The 25668-nt window shown below is 58.8% G+C and overlaps 1 protein-coding gene across 2 annotated transcripts in view; it reads right to left on the reverse strand.

Moving 5' to 3' along the window:
* COL5A1 (collagen type V alpha 1 chain) overlaps positions 1-25668 on the reverse strand; it is a 122145-nt gene that overhangs the window by 50868 nt on the left and 45609 nt on the right. For both annotated transcript variants that reach the window (XM_087822965.1, XM_087822964.1), the window contains exons 6-25: positions 24720-24857; positions 23962-24201; positions 22856-23020; positions 22663-22719; positions 18840-18881; positions 18577-18639; positions 15007-15081; positions 14093-14185; positions 12828-12884; positions 11957-12010; positions 11590-11643; positions 9227-9280; positions 8701-8754; positions 7400-7453; positions 5877-5921; positions 4205-4258; positions 3496-3540; positions 2801-2854; positions 2502-2546; positions 1660-1713 (exon numbers count right to left, since the gene is read on the reverse strand). In XM_087822965.1, the coding sequence (XP_087679091.1) occupies positions 1660-1713; positions 2502-2546; positions 2801-2854; positions 3496-3540; positions 4205-4258; positions 5877-5921; positions 7400-7453; positions 8701-8754; positions 9227-9280; positions 11590-11643; positions 11957-12010; positions 12828-12884; positions 14093-14185; positions 15007-15081; positions 18577-18639; positions 18840-18881; positions 22663-22719; positions 22856-23020; positions 23962-24201; positions 24720-24857 (1497 nt within the window). The remainder of the gene's footprint in view (positions 1-1659; positions 1714-2501; positions 2547-2800; positions 2855-3495; positions 3541-4204; positions 4259-5876; positions 5922-7399; positions 7454-8700; positions 8755-9226; positions 9281-11589; positions 11644-11956; positions 12011-12827; positions 12885-14092; positions 14186-15006; positions 15082-18576; positions 18640-18839; positions 18882-22662; positions 22720-22855; positions 23021-23961; positions 24202-24719; positions 24858-25668) is intronic.

A 25668-nucleotide genomic window follows, 5' to 3' on the forward strand; every position in this document is an offset into this window, starting at 1 on the left:
AGTCAGAGGAACGTAAGTGCAGCACAGGGGCCACACAGTCAACCACATTGTCGTGACTGTGCATGGCGTCAGGTGGGTGCTGGAAAAATCGAGGGGAGCGCTTTGTAAGGCATATGACTCTCTAACCACTATGCTGTGCACCTGAAACTGATGCAAAATAGAACGGAATGTCAACTGCAATTGAAAAATAAAAGATTTAAAAAAAAATTTTAATAAATAAATAAAGATTACACGTTGGTTTGGGAAGAGACACGGAGTCCACGAGAGGCAGCCGACTGGCTCCTGGGCCGGGGGTGTCTCAAAGGCCCCGTTTCCCCACAGACTCTGATAGGACTCGTGACTCCTCAGGGATCCCAGTGCATCGCGGGCGTCCATGTGGGGAGGGGGTTCCAAGGGAGTAAGGGGAGGGAAGTGGGGTTCGGGAGGCCGGGTCCACTCCCAGGCACGTCTCCTTCTTGCAGGGCCCCCGGCAGGCCGCTGGCCTGACACGTGGCAGGAAGCGCTGCACCGACGTGAACTACCCACCGGGTAAGTGAGCAGAAAGCCCGGCCGGCGGCTGGCACCAGGTGCCTCCCCCGCCTCCCCCCCCGGCGGTGTAACACGGGGACGGGATCGGGGGTGGTTTTCCCTTTGTTGTCATTTCATTTATTTCCCTAATTTTCCCTGACAAAATGTGCTACTTTATAATTAGAAAATGCAGTTAAGCGTGAATGTAAATGAAAGGACGTAAATGACATATTGCAAAATAGTTGTCACTTTATATCTAAACTCCCAGAAGCCCAGGAGCCGGGAGCCCCCCCGGCAGCTCCCGCGGGGATGGATGTGGTCGGAACCTTCGGTCCAGATCCAGACGGGACAACCTGCGACAGGCGACCCCTGAACCCAGCGATGCGCAGCCGGGCAGACGAAAACCGACTGGCGAATGCTCCGGTCACCCGTGAATTATCGATGTAAACGTCCCTGCTCGGCTTTTAATGGTGTTATTAAAACAACAAAGTACTCCGTGTCTAAAATAATTAACTTGACTAATCTTGTTTTCTCAAATGGGCTCTCTATGCATCACCAACTTAATACTCTAAAAAAGAGGGTGTCGGGTGCAGATAAACCGTTACCCACACTCGGGCTCGGATGCCGTCACCTCCCACCTTCTCCCTTCACACGGATTGGATCTGTCACTAACTCCCTATTTCTAGGCGGCACCCAATTTGGCTCCACAGCTGTGTGCTCGCACATTGCAAATGCACTTGCTAATCACCCCCGTTCTCGGTGTGTGAGCCCTAAAAATACACTCCGCGCCCGCCGCCCTTCCCTTCAAACACCGGGGACACATGCCATCGCCTGGAGCCCAGCCCAGCCCTCCTCAGGATGAAAGGTGTAAGGCCGGGTTCCGGCAGCCATGCAGCGAACCCTAATACATAACCAACGTCCCTATTTGTGCAACCACCACCCTTTCGTGGAAACGCGTTCTGGAAAGTGTGTCCAAAACCCAGCTGTCCCCGAGAGATGCAGCTGGAGGTCCCAAATGGGTCTTCGCCAAAGGGGGCGAAGACAGCGAACGAGCGCGACACACATCGCCATCCTGGGAGCCTGGGCCCCAGCCCCCGTCCCTGGGGCAGGTACCGGGGGGTGTGAAGGGGTGAGGTAGGGAGGGGTACTCACCGGGGGTCCGTCAGCACCGGGCATTCCTGGGAGGCCTGGTTTACCCAGGGGGCCCTAGAACAAACCAGACTCCATGAGCAGATGCCCAGGGTCTCCCTAGGCAACCCATCTGCTCCACACCTCCCAAAGGGACTTTTCAACACTTCTGCTCAAGCCAAAAGATGCTCAGAGGTGCCCCGCCCACTCTGGCTTGGAAGCTTCCAGCACACGGAGCACCAGTGAGGGTGGGTCAGCCTTTGCTGTTTCCAGGGCCTTCAGGTTTAATAACTGGAACCAGCGCTCCGGCCAGGTGAAGGCAGGCCCCAGGCCCAGCAAGCTGTTTGAACAAGCCCCCAGGGGTCACGCTGCACTGAGAGTCACCCCTTATAGGCCCCTCTGCTCCTCCCACCAAGGTGTTCCCGGTTCTCTCCCCAGCACCTGGGACTCAGGCGCCAAGGATATATTTGGGAAGTTGCCAAATTTAGCAAAAGCAAAGCAAACAACAAAACAAGATTCCCAGTTAAATTTGGGTTTTAGACAAGCATAAACAGTTCAAATTTAATGGGGAGTCCCATATGTACTCTTCTTCCTAAATCTGGCAACCCTATAAAGGCTAGAGAATGAATGAATGAGGGAATGAATGAAGGAATGAATGAGGCAATGAATTTATAAATTAAAGAATAATAAAGACCCAGGGCCTTTCTCTGGGCCTGTGTGCTCAGTGCTTAGCAATCTGAGCTTCCTCTGCTCTGGGTAAGACAAAGGCTCGCATCCCAAGCTGGCGATGCCCAGCGCTCCTCCCAGGCCTGGACTGCACCCTGCAGGCAGGCGGTGGTGCCCTATGCCCAGTTCAGCACACCTACCTTCTCTCCCGGAGGACCGATGGCACCCTGGGGGCCTGGAAGACCCTAGGAAGGGAAGAGTAGGATGGAATGGTCAGGAACTGGTTGGCTCAGAACCTTTCCCTGCCATCATCCACCTTTTCCCGACTCTCTCATCAGGCACCAACCCAGGTTCTAGGCCACCTTTGGGCTGCAGGTCCCTTTGGGCCGGACCAGCAGCACGGGGTAGCACTCAGTGGCTGCTCAGGCTCAGGGCACCACACTGAAGACCTGCACTTCCCACTGCACGCTGCCCAGAAACCCGCCCCCGACTCACTTACCTGGGCACCTGGATTACCCTGTTGTCCTGGGGGGCCGGGTTCTCCCTGGGGACCCTACAAGAAACGAAAGCAAAGGCACTGAATGGGGCTCTGGAGGGTGGGCAGGGGAGACTGTGCCTCTTTCTTTGGGGGCCTGGGTCCCCCATCCTGGCCTCTGTCCTTTCATCTGCTCTCATGCCCCACACAAGCACCAGGGAAGGCTGCCCAATGGGAAAAGGTGGGCGACCCAGCAGCAGAGCATGGAACCAGACTAGCACCTGCAAGGCTCTAGACCTTGGCCCTGAGCACTCATTTGTTTCTACAAATGCACCCCAGACAGCTGCCAGGAAAGAAGGTGAAAGGAACTGGCGAGGAGATATTCCATTCGGCAGAAAATTCCCAAACCATCCCACCACGCTACAATCCGCCAGTGCCCTGAGAATAGGTGTGAGGCCTAAGGCAGGCCTTGGACAGGCTCATCACAGCTCCTGGCCCAGTGAGGAAGGACATCCCCCCCTCCTGCACTGGGCTGATGTGGCCCAGTCTCGGGGTGAGCTCTCCCACAGGGCCTGCTCCACCTGTGGCGTGGGGCTGGGGGGCTGGGCCTCTGCCTCACACCCCATCTGATTTTGAAGATGATAGATCACCTAGGCCTGGCTAGGAGCACCCTGGCGGGGGATCACTATGAGTGGGTCTCGGGGACCCCAGAGACTTACCACATTTCCTTTCGGGCCCGGTTGACCATCCATCCCTGTCACACCCTGGATTAGATTAAAAACGGAGACTGAATGCTGAAGAATCAATGCCCAGAAGGAAAATCTGCTCAACACGGCTTGGCCCCCTGCCCACAATGTGTCAGAAGATGGCATGACTTTGGGGAAGGGCAAGGGCTTGACCCTGGATAAATCCTAAAGCCTTGATCGTCCAAGGGTAATGGAGCTGCCAGGCCCCACACTGTCAGGAGGGGGGGGGGGCGGGGGCAGAGTTCTCAAGAAGCAGGGCAGGGGGCTGAGAAGGGTGGATGGGCCAGGCCCAGCTCTGGGGAAGCTGCCTATCAGGACGGAGCCCCTGGGGACCATGGGCTTCTACCTCCTTCCAGAACTTTCCAGGAGCTGCTGGAAGTGCTTTCAAGCAGGGAGGCAATGTGGTGTCCAGGTCATTGTTTATAACAGCACAGGCTGTGTGCATGAAGGGGAGAGTTGTCAAGCCAGCTGGCTCTGTGCCTCCACCTGCAAATCCACACACCTGCTGCCAAGTTCCTTTTGCCCACAAGCATCAGAGCCCTGGCACCGTCACTGGGCAAGCGTGCCCGGCGGTGAGCATGGTAAGCTAGCTGCCTGAATGGCTGAGTGGGACACAAAGTGGGTGGCGGGGGTCTCTAGGGCAGTGATGGGAATACACATGCAAACAGGTGACAGGACTTACAGGAGGTCCGGGAGGGCCAGGGGGACCCTTAGGCCCCAGTAGACCGCGTGGGCCCTGAAAGAAAAAAGGAAGACTCAGACTCGGCCAGGAGTCTGTCTTCCTCCCTGCCCCTGCCCTGCCCCCTCCAGCCCTGCAAATCCTGGGCCCCACGAGCCCTACTGCAGGTCTCCACGCTGCCCAGGGAGCACAGCCAACAGCCCCACCTGCCCTTGCTCCATCTCTCCACCTGATCTCACCCCTCCACCTGGGGTCCCTGGAATTGATGGAGGACTCAGATGGGAGATCATGGGGCACGCTTACAGAAAGGGAAGTCTTTCAAATGGAGGGGTGCCCTTCCACACTCCCCAGGGCAGGTGAGCCCCAAAGCTCTCCACGTATGCCAGAGCTACACCTGCCCAGGGCGCTGAGGTTCAATTCTTGTTTCCAGCTCTCTCTGCAATCCCTCTACAATCCCTCTGCGCATTTCTGACAGCAGAGCCCACGGGTTCAAGCAGGACAGAGGTAGGAGAAACTAGGTCTCCGGCAGAAACATCGCAACTCAATGCCATGAAGCCTGAGCTCAGATCTTTTCTGGGGTGGCCACTGTGGCCTAGAGCTCAGTCCCTCCCTCACTTGGCAGTGAGGGGCACGTGTGTGGGAACAGTCCTTAGGACGGTTCTGAAGATTTGAGTGGTGACACAGCAGGAAGGAACCCACACCTGAGTCACTCATGCCCGCCCACCCACCAGGGAATTATGGAGCCTTCACCGAGGCAGTGATTTCAAGTGTCCTCAATTTTGACAGAACCTTTTCAGATGCAGTAGATGAGAAATCCTGCCCACGTTCATCGCCGCCTAAATGTTGCCTTCGTTATTTTAATACCTAGTCATAGAAATGTTTTTTAGGAGTTAATGACCTAGAAGGTATGGCTTAGACGTGTGTTAAAGAGAGAGCGGTGCTGATGAGTTCTCCTTCGTGGCTAATCAGACGCCCAGGGTATAATTTAGTCCCAGTGAACGAGCAAATGCCGACCCCAGGCTTTCCTCTGCGCAGCGTTCACAATATTTCTCCTCAATTAGCATCACCAGATGCACACGGCCTCACTGATGTCGATAAAAGAAATGAGACGTTCGAAAAGTAACAGTGAGTGAAAAGCAATTAATGTCCTTTTGTTGCTCAGGAAATTGGCTTTGGCCCCAAAGAGAAATCTGCTTTGGGAACAGAGCTTCCTGACGCCCAGGCAGGCGCATCCTACAGAGGGTTCCTTTTTAGAAAGTGCAGCCATTAGGAAGGGTGGCAAACTCTGGTTAGTTCAGGTCCTGCCACTGCCCCTAGACACTCACCATATGGACCCTGGAGACCCACCATGATCACCCTGGACTCCCTCCATGGTGGACCTAGGACATCTACCACGATGGAGACCCACCATGACTGTAGCTTGGACGCCTGCCACGACCCTCAGGGACCTGGACTTCCCCAGAAGGCTCGGATTGACTCCTTAGAGTTGCCCCACCAACCTCCCATGTGCTCCTCTTTTCCTTCCCAGGGAAGCCCCCAGATCTGTTTCTGTGTCACGGCTGAGCCCCCCGCTGTCGCTGCTCTGAGTTGATCCCTGATTCAACCCAGAGGGAGCCCCTCACGCAGTCGATCCCTGTGGCGAGGAGACTCAATCCCACCAGGTCAGCGGACTTACAGGCTCCCCGGGCAGCCCTCTGGGCCCAACTTCTCCATCGTCACCCTGCAGGGGAGAAAAGAGGCAGGATTTTAGGGACAGGCTCTAAGCCTGGACACCAGGGGGACGACGTCTCCCTCGGCCGTGCAAAAGGCCTGTGGCCTGGGGTTGCTGCAGCATGGTCAGCCAGAGTTCAAGTCCCCACAGCTCCGGGAAAGCCCGGATGTCCTCACTCCCGGGAAGCTGCAGGTGAAAGGGTGAGGTCTGGGCTCCGGGGCACTGCTCAGGAGCTCACAGCCCACAGCTCCAGTGAGGGGACATGGGCAGGAAACCTCGTGACCAAAGGATTAACGATAGAAATGAATGATAGAGTGAGCGATAGAAACTGGACAGAGGTAGATGACAGACACACAGATAGGCCGACAGGCAGACAGATGATAGGTCAGAACGTGAATGACAGAACTGGGTGGGGAGGAATCTGAGGAGTCACCAGGTCCCCTGGCCCAACCCTGAGCGAGCCGGCTGTCTCTGCTGGGGTCCTAAACACACTGGACAGCAAACCAAGATGCAACCTTCCTTCTGGCTCTAAAAGAAGATGCTGCCCTGGCTGGACTGGTTCAGGATCGGGAGCTGCTTGTCAACACTCGGCCTCTCCACCTAACACTGCACCCCCTCCTCCCTTCACCACGCACGCGTGCACACACACACACATGTCATGCCCACACACGTGCATGCACACAAAACACACCCAGTCCAGGCACACGCACACACGCACACGCCCTCTGATCAGGCGGCGCAGACATCCAGAGGAGCCCTCTCTCCTCCCTCATCCCACAGTGGACTGTGTGGAGGCCCAGACAGGTGGTGCCTTGACAATGCCAACCTGAGAGCTGGTGAGGACAGGGACACTGCCAGGCCTGGCCTTCCAATCCCCAGTCTGCTCTTTCCCGTCTACCTGGGATTCCAGACCTTTTCCTCCAAATGCCTCAACAACCCGACAGAATTGCCTGAGTGGGGTGTGTGGAGGGTGGGGATTAAAGTCTACTGCTGTGCCCTTCTCTGCCCCAGGACCCTTGTGCTTCAGTCTAAGGACAATACATGACCAGCAGCCCCAGGAAGATGCACCTGGCACACGGGGGCACGGGGGCAGCGCCCGTCTGAGCAGCCCACCTCCGGCCCAGGCTCCCAGTCCCACCTTACGGCTACACAGTCCCTTCTAGACTCTCCCCACCCTTGTCGCCTCCGCTGACTCTCCTCCCAGCGTCACCTGGGACACCTGTCCCTGGAGTGGGACACACTCTCTGAGACCTGTGACGGTGCAAGCCACAGCTGGACGCCACAGATCAGCAGGAAGGATAGTGTTTAAACATCTGTGATCTGCTTTTATCCCAGAGTTCTGGGCGGACAGTCCCCTCACAGTCCCGTCTGCCTCGCCCACTCTCCACCCGCCAATGCCACTGCCGCCAGTGTTCCACACACAGTTTCCCTGCCGAATTCCAAGGAGCTGGGCAGCCAGGTGTGGCCGAGACACGTCGGATACGTACCCTTTCTCCATCGTCTCCTGGCGGTCCGGGCGGGCCAGAGGGACCAGGGTCACCCTAGGAAGCCAACCAGAGCCAGGGTTAGCCACCCGGAGAAGGTCCCACACACACGCCTGTCCCAGGTCCTGCATGTCTGTCGTGGGTCCCCAACATGTTCTTTCACTAATTCTGAGACTGAAAATCCCACACTCACGGCAGCCTCTCCTGGAGTCCCAGGAGATCCACTGGGGGATCACGTGTACTGGCTTATCTGTGCTCACCTGGGGAACGGGTGTCCTGGGGGTAGCTGTGCTAGACCGCGCGCCCCGTGGGGACACAAGTATACAGGCCCCTGAGACACTGAGGTGGGGTCTGAGCTGCACCCCACCAACCTCTCCCCAGCCCCGCACTGCCCCCCAAGGAGGGCCACGCCCCAGACTGTGGGCGCCGTGAGGGTTGGCGCCCGTCCACCTCACACCCCCGGGGTGTCGGGCCTCGCACGCAGCTGGTGCTCAATACATGCTCGGCGGTCAGTCAGATGGACTGGCCCTGCCTCAGCAGCTGCCTCCCTTGGCTTCCACGTGGCTGCTGGAGGACGTGGCGCAGCAGCTTTGGCTGAGTCGCAACAACCATTTTTCAGTGTGTTACCGAACGTGACAGATAAACCTCAGTGAAAAGCGTGCACATGTGTGCACAGTGTGTGAGTGCACACGTTTGTGCATGCATGTGCATGTGCGCGCACACGTGTGTGTACCCATGCATGTCTGTGCACACATGTGCCTGCCTGGCCAGAATGTGCCTAAATATAAAAGAGGCATAATCTATGTCTGAGGAGAGAAAACTCCCAACGAGCTGCACAGAGCCGGCACGAGGCGCCCACTCAAATGGAAGCAGTGCCAGGCCGGAGCGCCAGGTGCCGTGCCCCCGCCCTCTGCAGCAGCGCGGCCACTGGGCCAGCCCCACCTCCCCAAACGGCAGCCATGTCTTCCCAAAGCTGCAGAAAGCTCCATTCAACAGAAAGCGGGTTTCCAGAAGAGCTGCCCCTTGCCCCCTCACGTCCTCGGCGACTGGGCCCCGCTGGCTGCTCCATCACAGCTGCAGAGAAGGATCGGCTCCCTCGGGGCCGACTTTCCATCCAGCTGTCCCGCTGCGCTCGCTCCCACCTCCACCCCCAGGGGGTTCCGTGAGTGGCCACTTTGGAATCGAGGGGACCCAGCTGCACCCAAGCGATCTGAGGCCGTGGGGAAGGGCCTCCCGAGAAACCTTCTGCCGCACGAAGGCCGTCAGGACCTCAGGCCAGGCGCTCTCACTCAGGTGGCACTCACCCTGTGGCCCTTCTCTCCGGGCAGTCCAGCCAGGCCGTCGAAGCCGCGGTCACCCTGCGAGGAGGACAGGGGGCTGCTCAGCGTCCACACCCTGCCCTGGGCCATGGTTCAGGCAGCATCTATGCACCTTGGGCCCCAGGGCCCCAGGGCCCCACATCACCCCACATTCCACTGCCTCGGGTCCATATCCCTGCCTCGGGCCCATATCCCCACCTCTTCTCCCCTCTTGTCCCAGAGTCACCCCCTCATGCTCACAACCCACTTGAAAGGAGCAGATTTGCCACCCAAACTAACTGCAACTGTCACATGCGCTGGTGAAATTCACTCGCCAATCCCCGGCTCCATGCCGACATGCCAGAGTGACCCAAACAGAGCCTCCCTCACCCCCAAGGTCCCACCCCAGATGCGTGTAAGCATTGCTACTTGTCACCATAATCCTATCTGTCATTATAACCAGTGTGTCAGCCACGTCATCAACACGATGGTCACCATCAAGGACACCAAGGGGTGGTGAGTGGCAGCCTACCTTGGGGCCAGTCTGCCCAGGCATCCCTCTTGCTCCGTCACTGCCAGCCCGCCCCTGGAACACAGGAGGGCAACGGGTCAGCACAGAGTCATGTGGCCAGAACCCAGAGGCCGGGCCGCTGGACGCCTCACGGGGAGCTCTGGTTTTTCTGGGCCTCGCCACCCTGAACTGCCAGCAGGGGTAACGCCACGTGCCCCTCTGTGTTTGGAGATGACGGGATGAAGTGGCAGGCGAGACCTCGCTGGAAGACTAAGGAGCCATGTCAGCTGGCTCATGACTCAGAGGGTGGCCTTGTCATCAACCCACAGCACGCTTCCTTCCCGCCATTTGGAATTCAAATTAACGTCTGGGTAATCGTTACAGGGCGAGAGAATGCAAGCACCCGGGGTTAGTCCAACTGGCTAAGGAGGACAGTGAGGCCCAGAGGGGTGGCTTGTGTCACTGAGGCCACACGGCTACCCAAAGGCAGGTTCTAGGCTGTAAGCAAGAGACTCCATCCATGGCCACTCCCACAGCGCATGATTTCCAGCTTGGACACAGCCAAGGACAAGTCCACAGGCCCCACCTGACTGGCCATGGGGCTGCCAGGCAGGGCCCAGACCTACCAGTGTCCACTAGGAACTTCCCACAAGCACCTCGGGGGAGACCCGCCAAACTCAAGGCCACCCAGACGGGGACAGAGACTCAGCCAGATGTCCACTGGCTAAGGAGGAATGGCAGCCAGCAGAGTGTAAAGGGCGTCTCTCTTCTCCACGACCCGTGTGCCCCTGAGCAAATGAGGCCATCGCCCGGTGACTTGTGACAGACAGACAGGAGGTCTAGGGAGCGGCCACATTTGGTCTCAGAGCACAGCCAAGACAGTAAGGGCGGCACCAGGGCCACAGGAGGTGCTTGCTCTGTGCTCCCCCCAGTTAAAGGTCCCCAGGAGCTGCCAGGAACGAAAAGTCATCTCAGAAAACGGGCCTGAGCCACACAGCTCCGGGTGAAGTGCAGATGTGACGCCAGGAAAGGGGGCACAATGGGGAGCCTCTCCTCAGAATCCTGCTTTCAGAAACCAAGGGAAACTGGTCAGAAGAGTTCCCATGATGCCAGTGTCGGCAGAATGCCCAGATGCCCCCGCCACTCACAGTGACGGGCTCCCTGCAGGCTGCCCCAAAGAAACCAGGGAGACGCGCGGGCCACCGACCCCAGCCCCTCACCCACTGTCTTTTCTTCTTCAGTGGACCTTTGGGACAAAGGGCACTCGTTCAAATGCAGGCGTATCCACGGCCCTGGTGCCATCTAACTCTGCAGCTCGTCTCATTGTGAACCACCCCTCATATCTGTTCTCTTTTCAGTTTTTCCCTGGGCCGAGAAGCTATTTCTAGTGAAACCTGGTAATAAGTGCTTAGAGATACACAGAAAAATTTAATGAACCAAAACACTTTGTAGAATCGGATCCAAAATAAACCACGTAATTACCTACCAAGAATCACCAAATTCCGGCCTTCGTGGCACTTTCAGAATCGTCTAGTCCAGCCCTGGCCTGGTGCTTGGAGGACCTGCGGCCCCATGGGGCAGCGTGAGGACGCGGTGCTTGACCGTGACCTCCTTGGTCACCCCCACTCACTAACCACAATGAGCTCCCGGGACGGGAGAGCCCCTAACAACCCAGGAATCCCTCTCTTCCTGTGCACCCTGGGACCAGAACAGGGACTGGTGGCTCACATCACAGCACTCCTTGAAGAGGTTCATACTAAACAAACACGACATGAGACACATTTTTTTCATGCACTGTAAACATCTGCTGGTTGGAAAGATGCAGTGTTAGAGCATGTCGTGGGTTAACTGGGATTCCCTTTGCTTGTCTGGATGAAGTTCATGAACTTATTCTAATTTACACATGCAGACCCTCTCGCAGTAGCCATGGTCTATGGAAACAACCTAGTTCCGTCCATTTAGTCACATCCCAACCAGAGTCCAGTGGCTAAGACGACAGGTGAGCTGTGACACGGCAACTCCCCCCAAAGCTGGGCCATTTCTGCAGAAACCAGGATGAAACACAGCCCACTGATCACTGAACTGTGTTCTCGACGCTCGCTCCCAAAGGGCCTGGGGAATTGCTTTAATTAAACATGTTTGTTAAACTAAATTAACGTGCTCAGGACAGAGGCGGGGGAGGCAGGGGCAGGTGAGTCCAGGGAGACAGTGCCAGCAGGCTCAGCTCACCACCCTGAGGAAGGGGACCCGGCCTGGAAGACAGACGTGCTTTGGACAGGAGGCAGCAACCCGCCACAATCTGCATGGTGGGCACTGGGGGCAAACCTGCTGTAGACTCCCGCCCCGTTGGTGCCCAGGCGGTCACTGGGTCAGAAAACACTCACCCTTCTTCCAGGCTTTCCAGTGGGGCCCGGTGGGCCCTGAACACCTCGGGGGCCCTGTCCAAAATCAGAGGGCAAAGCATCAGTGCCTGTCCATGTGTCTCAGAGACAAAAGCAAAGTCCCGTCTCATGCCCATCAACCCGGCCTTGGCTCGTCTTCCCAGCTGCCAACTCAAGGGCACCCTCGGGACAGGACACAGAAAAGCGCCAGCTGGCTCCCACTGCAGATACCTGCTATTTCTGTTCTGCGCCAGCTTTGCGCTAAGCGACAATTCCCAGACTTCCTCGAAGACATGCAGCATTTGGGGCACCCCCTCCCAGAGTCATGACCTCCCACGCATGGGAGAGCAAAGGCGAGGTGCCTACGTACCTGAGGACCCATGTCGCCAGGCTCGCCCTTCAAACCTCCGCTCCCGGGAGGGCCCTAGGGAGACACGTCTGGTCACAGAATGCTCAGCAGGTAAAGGCTGCAGGTGGCCGGGGTGCGGGTGCAGAAACGACTGGGGGTTGCCCATGGGCAGGCTCCCTCTGAGGGCCAGCAGACTCGGCCCCTGCCCGCCTCGGCCAGAACCCGAGGGGCGGGGAAAAGGGTTCATTTTTTGGATCTCTTCCTAATTTCAAGCGAAATTCTGGACAGTGGAGGCCATGAGTGCCACAAAGCTCACGGTGATGTTCATCTCCCTCTCCAAGATGAACTTGACCATGGTGTCACAGTCCATGGCTCAGGACAATGTGTGGACATCCTCTGGGTCCATTGCAAGGCAAGAGGCTATAGGAGGACAGCCCTGAGCCGCACCAGTGAGGAGGGCACTGACTACAGGCCTGGGACCAGCAGCCACGTCCCCCCTCCTCGGGAACGGTGGTGGGGACACTGAATGTTTAAATCCTCCATCTCCTTGCAAACTGCAAGGGCCACTGGCAGTCCCTGGGGATCCCACCTGCAGGGCCTGTGCCCGGCACACAGTGCACTCAGCTGTACAGCAGGGCCGGGCAGGGGGGGCTGGGAGCATGGTCGGCCCCCGCAGTGGTGCCCCGAAAGGAAGAGGCTCAGAGCCCCTGGTTCACGAGGCAAAGCTGCAGCCATTGTGACTGTGGAGGCTTCCCAGCCCCCAGCCCAACACAGGCCCCACCTGCCAGGGGCCACTCCCCACCGCAGGAGCCAGTGATAGAATTAGTGTTGATGACAATTTAAGACGTGTCCTCTCCTCTCCAACTCCCAACTCCCCCTGCTGGTGACTTACCATGGGGCCGGGTCTCCCCGTCAGACCCATCGGGCCCGCCGGCCCCCTCAACGCCAACTGCAAGAGAAAGTAGGACAGGCTGAGATGGCTGGTGCACTGGTCCTGACAGGTGAGGCGCGGCCAGGGACAGTGGTCGCTGGGAGGAGGTGGGATGCAGTCCAGGCCCCCACCTCTGCTCTTGTGGGGCTCCCAGCACCAACCACGATGGGAACAGAGAAGGTGGGGGGAGAACCCAGGTGGGTGCCACTTCCCCCTTTGGGGAAGGGCACTCCATCCACTGGGGGTGCTCAGAGCCTCGTGCTAACCTTTCTGGCTCCCCAGCCCTTCGCCCCTCAGAGTGAGCTTGCAATGCAGCCTCCCTGGCCGGACTGGGGTGGGGAGTGCGTTTTACGCGCAGGTTTGAGCTGAGAGACATTTTATTCCAAGAGGTGCATCTAGCGCCCCCCAGTGGCTGGGAGCCCTTCTGAGGGTTAACTAAATCAGTTCCAGGAGCAGCTGCCCTAGGAGCTGAATCCACCAGACACCTGCGGGGGACGCCCTTGCCCACCTGCGAGACGCTGTCCCACCAGCCCATCCACAGGGTGGCTGCACCTGCCACAGCAGTCAACCCGCGTTCCTAAAGCACCTGTCCCGCTCCCCGCGCGTGCCTACAAGATGCCATTTCATTTTGGAAGAATTTCTGCGTTACAAAAATCTCATAAGCCCATCACCCACCTAGCTTCTATTAAAATACACACAGACTAAAAGGCCAGCAGGCAGGCCCAGGCAATGAATCCTGGTAGTGGGCTCTGTCACACACTGTATGGCATCGTGCCGGCAATTTATCCCATGGCGACAACTCAATACTCTAGCTGTCCTGCAATTACCCCACGTCCCAATCATTAGTGCCATTCCACTGGTTAGGAGCCACACAGATACTGCCAAGCAAGGGCTGATTTAGTGGCTTCCTGTGACACCCCTTGCAGGCGCTCGGCTGAATTACCCAGCCCAGCCCACAGGTGGCGTCTCATTCATCACAAGCAAGCGACGCTGGGTCTCAGCAATTACAAACTCCATTCACTACCAGCTAACGTGCAGAGCAGAGACAAAGGCTCTGTGGGACCCCCAGGCTGAACTAAGGGCTTGGGGGCCCATGGGGGTTCTCCCAGATGTGTGTAGCTTGGCCCAGCCCATCGCAGGTACCACTCGCCTGGGCCTGGGGCAGAATGGCTGGGCTCTGCCTCGCCCCCTGTACCTTCACCCCCCAGGACCCCGACACCACTCACCCGGGCCTGCTGCAGAATGGCTTGAGCTTGGGACTCCTGGGCTGAGACCATGGGGCCTTTGGAGCCAGCATCGCCACCCCCTCCAAACCGGAACTGTGGGTGTAAAACGGGGTTCACCAAGGGTGCTCCGATGTGGGTGCCCATGCTAGACCCCCAGGGCTGAGGTGGTGTCCATCAGCCTCTTGAGTGACAGTGGAGCCTTGGAGGGTCTGGTCTGGGTGGGTTGCAAGCTGCCCTACTATGCCAGCACAAGGCTGCCCCAGGCACACCTGCCAATATCAGCCCTGGGCTCTCCTAGAGACCCTCCCCATGTCCAGGAAGCCCTTCCTGGCAGAGACCCCATGGCCTCCAGTTACTGCGAGGAAAAGCCAAGGGCCCATGAGAACACCTGCACTGAGGAGGCCTAGCAAGGGTGGTCCTGGCTCCAAGCCAGGTGACCCTGAGCTGTGCCCAGACCCCAGGCATCAGACAGACAGACAGAGACAGTCAGAATACTGATGTCCAGACCAACCACATACTCTTTATCCCAGGCTCCCCAGGAAGGAAATAGCCCCATGACCTTCATGCACAAGGTCACGGACAATTAGGCTCAAGGAGGGGCCAGCTGGCTAGCAGGCCCACAAGGGGGTCTGAGTGATAACAGTAGGTGTTTGACAACAGGCAGATGGCACAGCTTTCCTTCAGGGACCTAACACCGCTCCTTCTTAGGTGGGCCAGCCCTGGGCGCTGGCAGGGAGGTGTAGACCTCGACCACTGGGGTCCACTCCTCTGCAAAGGTGGGACACCCCCAGAGAAGCCTACCTCTGTGACACAGTTGGCCCAGAGAGTCTGACCAGGAGATTGTCCCCCTTGGAAACAGAGCCCAGGGCCCCACTCCCCATCGGCCGCCCACTCCCACAAGTAGGGATACTCACGGGCAGCATGAGCATGGTTCCAGGGGGGCCGGGCAGCCCATCAGCCCCAGGAAGACCTGGGCGGCCAGGGGGACCCTGTGGACAGAGGAGCCGAGAGGGCCTGGTCAGAGGGCCTGGACAGAGCTAGGCTGGGGCGGGAGGAGGGGGTTGGGAGCCACGGCCCAGCCAGAAATACACGGGACAGGCACGGAGCAGTGCAAGACCCCATGGCCTGGAATGTTCCAGAACCCAAGCCCAGAGAGGGATCATCGTTATGGGATCAGGATAAGGAAAGGCTCCTGGAAGAGAGGGAGGAGGGAGGAGGGAGGTCCGGGCAGATCCAGAGAGAAGGAAGGTGGGGGCTGCAATCCGGGGCCAGGGGTGCCACTCCAGGAAGGGGCAGGGATGGAGCGTCAGAGCATCCGCCCCTCCAGGACACCCCTTCCAGGTGTCCCTACCAAACGGGCAGGCAGCCCTGAGGAGCCTGCCCTGGCTGCTCAGAGACCCGATGCCTCGGCACTGTCACGAGGGGCCCCCGTCCGGGCCCGCTGCCTGCGTGTGGCTGCTCAGTGTCCTCCTCAGACACACGGGGAGCGCCTGCTCGGACAGACACAGCGAGCGGAGGACACAGCCGGCGCTCTGACTGCCACACGCTGGGCTGAGCTGGCCTCCAAAGCAGGTCCCAGACGGACATCCCTTGACAGATTCTCCGGGTAATTCCGGCTAGCTCAGGACTGTATGAATATAAAACTTTCCTATAAGACAGTTTCTTTTCAGAAAACATTTATCACTCAGCTTTTTCTCTCATACAGGCCGACACCCAACAAGCTTGAGGCTGATGAAGTTCGTTCTGCATCTGGATGGAAGCTTGACTCCATGCGCTGACGAAGGAGGTCCCATTGCCACACCCCGGCAGAACTCAAGGGTGTGGGTCCCAGTCCTCTGCACCGAGGACAGCGTGCGCTCACTCCATCGGACTGCGATGTCCCCAGCCAGGAAACGGGATCCGCTCCCAAGTCCCAGCCGAGAAGACCAAGAACCGGGTGGCTCTCCCAGCACTGTCCGCCTGGGCCGAGCTGACACGGGCTTGTCTTCCCTCCGAGAGCTGATGACTGCAGAAGCAACCCCTGTCCTTGCGAAATGCTGCGTAACACAGACTTATACAAAGGGCAAGTCCCGCTCCATTCCCCGGCGGTAATCAGAGATCAAGCTGTGTCCCTGCGAAGGGGAAGCTGGAAGCGCCAGACGCGGCACGAACGTGGCCTGGGAGGCGGTGTCCCCCTTTGGGACACCGGCACCTACACACTGTTCTGCAGGTGGCTCTTTCTCTTTGCCGCCTGGGCCCACTCCCGAGCTTAGCCTCGCCCTCTCGTGGCAGTCAAGTTTCCCACGGGCGACGACTCGTCTCGTATCTAATCCACCCTCTGCGGATGCACGTTTGGGTCGTTCCAGGGCTCAGTCCCACACATCCTGCTGCGCTGAATATTCGGGCATCCTTCCTAAGCAGGTCCATGGAGGCGGCTGCTGGGTCAAAGGACTGTACTTGTTTTTATTGCTAATGGGCCCAAATGGCCCTTGCCTGCCATCTCGGGGAAAATTCCTCAGAAGATAAAAAACTTGTTTGAAAAAAAACAAAAAACCCGAACCACATTCTGCTGCGCAGGTTTCCTCCTGGAAATCAACACTGACAGCCACTCACGGCTGAGCTTCTGCCTCTGGATCGATTCCAAATCAAGCTCCCCAGTTTAGAACTGGGGGTCCGTGTCTTCCGGGGATGTGTGTGTGCACGTGTGTGTATGCATGTATGTGTGTATAGGTGTGTGCAGCTCTGCCAAGATGCCCCGAGCTCTCTGGAGCACACAGAGAGCGATCCACACAAACGGAGCAGCCAGGTCGGGCCGCAGTGCCTGAGGGACCAGCAGGGCCATGCACTGGTCTGAGCCAGGTACAGTCAAAAGGCAAGAACCAAGGGGGCTGGAGGTCCCTCCGGTCATGAGCATTTTCCTCTTCAGTGCTAGGCCAGTGCCCGGCACTGTGGAAACGCAGTGAATATCTGTGCTGGGTGGACAGATGGATGGGTGGACAGACACTTGGAGCAACACTGAGGTTGAGAGAGTTTAGTCAACATCCGGGCACATCCTATACGCGTAGCATCCTATCCTATATCTAAGAGAGACAATAATGTCTGCTATGCCACGTGGGCCCCTCCCCTTGACATGTGGACTCGGTCACCCATGGGTCCACCTGATGACAGCTTTGTGGGAAGACTCAGCCGTCGCCCCGTCTCTCACAGACCTTTGGAGTGAGCTGGGTAGAGACTGCAGCCCCCACTGCAGAAGCCATGAGATGGGGAAGAGCAGTGGGGAGCAGAATGCTGGCGAGCCAAGCATATGGGGGGTGGGGGTGGGAGCGTCCTACAGGCCAGCTGAGGCCAGGCCACAAAGAAAGACCCGCCTATCCTGGGCCCCCAGAGCCACTGGACATAGAGACAAAGTGGCAGAGAATCCTGCTCAAGGCCCCACAGGAGCTAGACTTTGAGGTCACCCAGCCACAGGGAACAAGGACAACCTCCTCCCTGTCCACTGCTAATCCAGCGCTCAGCTGCTTCATCTGCAGGCGCCTGGCCACATCGCCCTGAGCACCGCTCCAAAGCCCGAGCCCCTGACAGCCAACACCCGCGGGCCTCCCTGCCAGGCAGCCTCGGAGGCAGACCCCAGGCTCCTTCCCACACACCAGGCCCAGCCACCGTCCACCCCAGCCCGGCAGGTGCGTGCTCTGCTCTGGGCCGCGTGCCAGGCCCTGGGGGTGAACGCCCATCAGGACACACAGGCTCCTAGCTTAGCCAGCTATTAGCTCTTCACCCGAGTGCACAAGCTCGATATTCATTAGCCCGGCAGGAAAAACAAAACGAAAGAAAGAAAAAAGCCAAGCTGGACAGGTACCCACGAGGCTGCAGTACCCCAGGGCCCCACTAGGTGTCAGAATGAAATTGCGACGCCCTCATTTCTCCTGCAGGGACCCTGAGGTGTGTCCTCTGGCCAGGGTGATCCCAAGGTGCATCCCTCTGACCAGGGTGACCCTGGGATCGGCCCATCTGTTCCAGAGCAAGCTCTCCCTTGATTTCCAACAAGGAAGGGGGTGGGGGGAGGAATCGAGGCCAGTGGAGTTCTCGGATGAGGAAGGGTCCATGCAGATTCTGGGTTACGCACACACAGCACTGAGCTCTCTGGCCACAGCAGCTGCTGTTGTGACTGTCACACGGATGCAAGGCTGCAGGGCCCTTGCTGTGAGCTGACCACCACTGGCAGTCTTCATGGGACGAGAGCCCCAGCTGGGTCTTACTCTTACGGTGTCTCCTGTCCCCAGCTCAGGGCAAGGCCATAGTCGACCTCCCTAAATCCCTGAAGAGACTGGATGCACGAAGGGGGTGGTGTGAGATGTGATGGGGCCAAGGGCAATATGGAGAAGGAAGTCACTGTGCGGCTGTCCTCTGCTCATGTGAGGACAACACCAGTCACAGAACAGGAGACACACGGACAGAGTGACGAGCCTGCAGAGCGTGGGATCCCAGGGAGCCGAGTCAGCCCTTACCCTTTCTCCAGGGTCACCCACTTGGCCTGTGGGACCCATCGTTCCTGGAGGTCCTGGGAGACCCTAGAATTAAAAATAAAATCAGAACAGAGTTCAAAGATGCAGCCACAAGCTAGACCTTGTCCCCGCCTGGCTGGGCCCTGGGATGTCTGCAAAATGAAGCAAGCACCCCTTCCTTCCATCCAGGAGTTTTAAGGGGTGTCCCTGATCACCCACCCCTGAGCACCTCCCATATGTCATGGAAAATAAAAGGTGGCACTCACTGCGGGGCCTTCAGGGCCTGGTGGCCCCTCCAAGAGCATGCCCTAGAAGAGACGGAGACACGTCTGAGACCCGGGACCCCAGCCCTCCGGGGCCCCCTGCTGACCCTGGTGGTGGGTCTCTGGGTCAGTGCCCATTGTCCTGTCAGGGGTCTGCAGCCTCTGTAATGGGGGCTATGGTGGGGGCCACGATGACCATCCTCTGAGCATTTCCAGGAGCAACGACAAGCCCAGGACAAGTTTGCAGGGAGGGAAAAGCTCTTGCCCCTCAGGGATCTGCAGGCTGAGGACACAGCAGGGGTGGTATCTGGGGTTCCTGGGACCACGGTGGGCACGGTGGCTGCTGAGACAGCATGCAAGGGCTGCACATGCTGGCCCTAGGGCAGCCCCACTGGCCCCTGGCCCCGACCACAGGAAAAACAGTTGCTTCTCTATAGGGCTGCACAATGTCACTGTGCCCTGGATGTCTTCGAAAGTGGCCAGTCCCCTTGTGAAACCTGGAATTACTTCCTGGGAGGAAGAGGTTATGCCTAGTAGGGGTGCAGGGATCAGCCCAGGTTCCAGCCCAGTGGGGGCTCCCGGCCAGGGGGCTGCAGAGCCCCTCCAACCCCCACCCCCTCCCCACCAGGATGCCCCAGTCGCTGTGAGGATGGACACTGTGTTTACACAGATGTGCACTCGGAGAAATATTTGTACTCGAGGTGTACACAGAGAGCTCGTGCAAAAGCTCTGTAAACCCAGCGTTCCTATTTCCTTCTCAGACGAAGGCAGCTGCAAAGGCTCAGAAACTGAGCTGGGATTAAGAGAGAAAACACTGGCCGTTGCAGGGCCTGGGGACTGCAGCTGTCTTCCCAAACATGCCAGCTGCTGTTCTCAGGGCACTGGGGTGCCACAGGGAAGGGATCTCACGGAAGGGAAGCTGGAAACCAAGGGATGAATGAGCCCAGCAGAGGGTGCCTGACCCCTCCCAGGCAAAGCCATCACAGGAAAGCACTCCCAGGGCCACCACTGACCAGTGCTCGATGACAACAGAGAGGGGGGCCTTGCTATAGCATGCTGGCCCCGTCCACACCCCACCAGGATGGAGAGTAACCCTAAGAAAAGTCTCAGTGTGACACACTCAGGACTCTTAGTGGAGGCCATCCATGTGCTAAATAGCACATACAAAAAACCAGTGTTTTTAACCACAGTGGAAGGCAGAGGCGGTGCCCCGTGTGCCTCTGAGGGACACTCACTAGGGGATATAAACCACTGGTCGGGGGCTTCCTGGTGCCTGAAGTCCCAGAGCGGCCAGGAGCCCAGCGCTGACTACCCAGCATGCTCTGGGCCGAGTGCTCCTGGCTGAGCGCATTCCTGCCCTTTGAAGGAGCCTCTGATGCTGCTGACAAATTACAGAAGGTGCCGATCTAAGTGGGAAGTAGCCGGCTGGGTCCCTGAGACAACGGAGAGAAGGAGCGGGTTCCAAGAGCTCCATCAACAGTGAGTCACGTCTCCCCAGAGGGAGGTCGCTGGGGCAGGTGGGGGGAGAGGAAACAGCTACCCCCACCTCCACGGGGTCGGGACGCCTGCAAGGTTGGTGGCAAGACCACGTCAGCCTCTCCCAGGACTCGGCCATCTGTTTATGGCAGCTAAGACTTTGAGGACATCTGGCGATGCTCCAGGTTGAGAAACTCCAACTGTTTACATGATCCCTCCAGGGACTCGGGCCCCAAGCCCTGTGGATGCTCTGAATGGGCGGGGGGTGCTGGGCGGGAGAGAACTCAGGCCAGAAGGGGAGGGAAGCCTTCCCTAACCGCATCCAGATGGCTCGTGTCCCCAGTGAGGACGAAATGGGCTTTCTGCAGACACGCTTTCCGGGTTGGACAGCCCTGTCTTCTCAGCCCTCCCCTCTGGCCTGCCCTCACCAGTGGGGCAGGGAGCTGACACCCCACCCCTGCCCAGACTGGGACAAAGGGCTCTCCTTACAGGGCCTGCCCAGTCTGGGGACATGAGCAAACAGGAAGCTTATCCATACAGAGGTGCCAGCCTAGCCCCCCAGAGCGAGGCCACCAAACCTGGACTCCACAGTCTGGGCACCTACCTGGGCTCCCACTTTCTTCCCTGGCAAGATGCTCCTTTCACTAAAGCATTGGGGATACCACATAAGGCACCCCAAATCTACCTGGGGCCCAAGACCATCTGGGGAAACTCACTGTGAGGCCTTACACCCCAGTAAGATAAGCACAGCTCAGACCACAGAGGAACCACAGTAGGGGGTTCCCAGCACCCCATTCTTCTAGGTGGCCCCCAGGCTGGGCTGCATTGCTCCTTCCCCCGTGGGTAGCCTACAGTTGGTGTCAGGACTTTCTGTGTCGCTGAGCAAGGGCCACCTGGCGTTGGCGGCCCCCCTGGGGCCCCTCTGCATTCTTCCTCTGACCCCCATCCTCTACCCTCAGACAAGCCTTTTCTTCCTTGGACCCACAGAAAGCTCCAGAAAGGAGACGTTCCAGCTCGAGAAAAAGATGTGTGTGCAGCACCCCAATGCCCAGTGGGAGCAGCAGTCACCATGCCCAGAAAGGCCTGGAGGGGAGAGCAGAGCAACACAGGACGGCCTTCGCATCCCCAGATGCCTCCTCGGCCTGGGAATGGCCCAAGTGGGAGGGCTCTGCTGAGCCTCTGTCTGCTGGGAGTTTCAGCTCAAGATGGGACACATCTTGTCTGTCCTGGCCACGGGGCTCCAGGTCTCTCTGGGGACATAAAGTAAGCCACATGCTGTGAGTCATGGTTCTGAAAGAACCTTCACAGTCTCCAGCAGGATGGAGGCCCCCAGATTCTCCATCCTGGGAGCCCATGGTCAGACGGGCCCTGGGAGCCCCAATGTCTACTCTGAGCTCAGCCATCAGGAACCGGGTCCTGGCAGCAGAAGTCACAGCCCAGCCCCAGCCTCGTGACAGGCCTCACTGCAGGACATGGGCCTCCTCCCCTCGGTACTTGGAGGACGTGGTGGGGTGGACCTCGGCCACCAGCCCTCCCACTCTCCCCGGCCCACCCCATCAGGCCCACCCCCACAGCGCAGGGAACCCGCCTGCCCAGCTGGCCACGAGGCACCTAGCCACGGGGATGGGGATGGTGGGGGTGGGGGAGGTTAGAGCCCTGATGGGGCAGCCCTCATGCCACAGGGTGCACCCTGGTCCGGCACCCAGGCACAGCCCCCTGAGGTCAGAGGACACCCCAGTGCTGAGCAGAACCCCACCAACACCCACCACCCCATGAGTCAGACCTACCCATGATCCCGCTGCCTGGCACAGCTGGGTTTTATGCAGCTGGGATTTCAGTGCACTGCCCATTTATGAAACTCCCCTGGCGGTTTCACAAGCAGTTTCCGCAACCTGACCGCACCGGGTGCGCCACACGCCATGCGAGCGGAGCCTGTGGTGGGCCAGAGCCCGTGGTGGACCTCCCCTCCCCCCGCCGCTGCCCCCCAGATCTGCAGCCAGCCCAGCCCAGGCCCCCGGTCCTCTGCGACCCTCCGGGGGGCTCTGCCTCCCTCTCACGACTTCCCACTGTCTTTGGACCAACTGTCACACAGCCAAACGCACAGGCGCACGGGCGCGGGGTGTGCCGGGCAGTCCCCACGCTCGACACCTGCGCGGCCACCTGGGCCCTCTGCCAGCGTCGGGAGCATTGCCGCCAGAGTCCCAGCAATAGCCATGTGTGGAGGCCCTGAGGTCACGGGGCTCCTCCCAGTGGAGGGGCGCAGGAGGCCCCTGGGTCCGGCCAGGCCCCCCTAGCCGTGGCCCACCCTCCGCCCCCGCCCGTTTCTGAGAGGCTAAGAAACCGCCCTTACTGGTTCGATGATGGCGGGCTCTCCCTTTTGACCTTTCTCGCCCCGTGGCCCGTCGATCTGGGGGTGAAAAACACAGACGGAGGGAGTGAGAAGAAAGGGAAGGGGGAGGGGACAGGGACTCCGTGATTCTGCTCACAAGGCAGGGCTGCTCCGGCCGGCCACCCCGAGGGCCCCCCAGGAAGGAGCCCCTCACCCCTTCGAAGATGGTGTCCTGGTTCGCTGGCATGCCCGGCCCGATCTCGGACGGGGAGACCGTGGGGTCGTAGTAGGGGTCGTAGTAGTTCTCCTCCAGGCTCTTGATGGTTTCCTCGGTGAACTCGCCCTCCAGGTCATCCTTCCCTTCCCCGGGAGATGCCGGCTGAGAGCAAGAGGGGCAGCAGGGTCATGCAGAGGACGGGGGATGCCAGGTAACTGCGCAGAGATGTCCCACCCTGCTCAGGTCCAGGGCCCTGGCCCACGGGGCTCAGGGACAGTGGCCTCCCGGGAGCCTGGAGTCTAACTTGTTGGGAGAGTTCCTGGTGGTCTCTTGACGTATCTTCTCACTCTCCCTGCAGGGAACCTGTCACCCCACACCCCCTTTCAAGACCCCGGGGCTAGGGCTGTGCCTGGGGAATTCGGTGGCCTCAGGGCTCCACTACGGGCCTCAGGGTCTTGAAATAACATGTGCCTAATCCCACGCCTGCCAACAAAGGGGTTGGGACCCATCAGACCCAGTGTGTCCACTCTTTGACCATCAAGAAATTGGCTGTTTTTAAGCTTTCCCATGTACCATGGGTTGTGCTGGATTCCTCCCTAATCTACAAGCTTGGCAACAACCCCAAGAGGCGGGCACATTGGTGCCATGTTGTAAATGCGAACATGAGATCCCGAGAGGGGATGTCACTTTCCATAGTCACTGGGGGAGGTTTCAGGCCCGGTTGGCCTGACAGGAAAGCCTGTGTCCTGCCCAGAAGTACCCGCCTCTCGCCTTGTACAGATCCCTGGCTCGTGCACCTGTCCAGCCTGACCCATCCCAGGCCACAGACAGGGACACGGTCTGTAAGCACAGGTCCTCATCTATCTCCACCTCAACCTGGACACCTGGGGACAGGGCTCACTCTACTCACTTTGCAGATAAGCAAATGACAACACTGAGAGCCGCTCAGTGGGCTGGTGATTCCAAACATGCTCAGCATCCCCGGGGAGCAGGGCCCCCCCAGGACACCCAAGAGAGAGGCAGAGAAAGGAGGAGAACCCGGGGGTCTCAACCTTTGCCTGGCCTTTCTCCCTGACCCAGCCACTGGGAAGAAAAGCAATTACGTTAGAGGTGTTGGAGGTGCCGACCGTGCTGGTGGGAACCTCAGCCCCTGTGCCGTGGTCAGGGGGCTGGTCAGGGTCCTCGATGCCCTCGACATAGCTGAGATCCTCGTAAGGGGGTGGCGTGTAGTAGTCCTCGCTGGGCACGTAGTCATAGTCCCCTATGCCAGGGTCCTCCTCTTTCCCAGCCCCCTGGCTGGTGTCAGGCACCTCAGGGGCCACCGTGGGGGGCAGGGGCAGCTCCTGAAAGGTGGAAGAGAGAGGCAGGGTTGGGGAAAGGCCGGTATAATGGGCCCAGGTCTTGGGTTTCCTCTGCCACAAAGCATGGGCCTCAGCCAAGATCCCCCTGGACTCTGGGCACAAGGGCCACCTCGGTCCCGGGGAGGAGGAAGCCCAGTCTAGGAGGGTGCTGTGGATGGACTGCAACCCGACTCATGCCCTTGAAAAGGGTCAAGTGTATCTCAGAAACTTCTTCAAAGTAAGAGGACATTCCAGATAGAACAGTATAAGCCAGTCTCCCAGCACCCTTTGGGGTGGGGACTGCCCTTTCACCTCTATGTCCCTGATGTCACACGTCACCATGGACAGCCCTCTCCAAACATGTCCCGTAAGGACGAATCACATACAGTCATTGGTTTCCCTGCCAGCCTCCAACCACAGCCTCCTAGGTGACCCCACATTCACACTCTCCATAGCTTCCTCCCGTCCCCCCTCTGCCCCCGCCCCCCAGACTCTGGCAGCAGCTGCCCGACCACCCAGACCTCGGCAATCTCCGTGGTCTCTTTAGCAGCTTCCACAGGCTTCTTGGTGGAGGCAGGCTCCTTGCTTGGGTCGTCCGTGTCCTCGTAGTAGGGGTACTCGTAGTAATAAGTCTCGCCTTCCCCCTCTCCTTCTGGGTACTGGAAGCAGATCGGGCATGTGAGGAAGGAGGGCCCCATCCGGAGGCCAGCCTGCTCCCTTCTCCACACGCTGGACATCTCAGGGGGAGGCCTGGACACTAGAAGGCCGAGCCCACCTCCAGCCACGAACTCCTCCAGCAACCTGGGAAGCTGAGCCAGCCCCATGAGAAGTCCAGGGAGGAAACGGGGGAGGAGGGCGCCCAGGTCCCCTTCAAAGAAAGTTGAGTCCTAAGAGGCCCAATCATTCTGACCATTTAGAACCTGAGGACCAGTCAACCAGCCAAACTCTGGGCTCTGCTGTCACTCAGGAGGGAGGGGCTCCTCAGCGACAGAAGGGAACCCTCGTCCTCAGGACATCTGCATGTCAGGAACTAGGAGGGGCCGGCCAGGAGGCCTCGGCCACAGGAACTCAGCTGGGAGCACCGTCCTCGCCGTCTCGGGCAAGTAAGACATGCCTGCACAGGGTATCCCCAGCTTCTGAGGGCCACCCCTCTTGTCTGTGACAGGTCGTGAAAGAAAGGAGGACAAGAGAGAGATGAACAGGACTGGATGCTACTTAAAAGAGATGGGAGAGAAATCTGAGCAGAGGTGGGACAGAATTCTCAGTGGAAGGGGGAATTACAAAAAAAAAATAAGATGCTGCTGGAATGTGAGGGCAGGGGGAGGTGAAAGACCGACCCCAGACCACAGCGGGTCACAGTGAGGGGAACGAAGCTTAGGACACGCTTCTCAGCCGCTGCCACGGTGGGAGTCAGAGGACCCATCGTTCTACAATGAACGGCCCTCAGTGCCTGGTAGACTCAGCCCATGA

Source organism: Miniopterus natalensis, chromosome 12, assembly GCF_054644295.1.
Source record: "Miniopterus natalensis isolate mMinNat1 chromosome 12, mMinNat1.hap1, whole genome shotgun sequence".
Taxonomy (NCBI): domain Eukaryota; kingdom Metazoa; phylum Chordata; class Mammalia; order Chiroptera; family Miniopteridae; genus Miniopterus; species Miniopterus natalensis.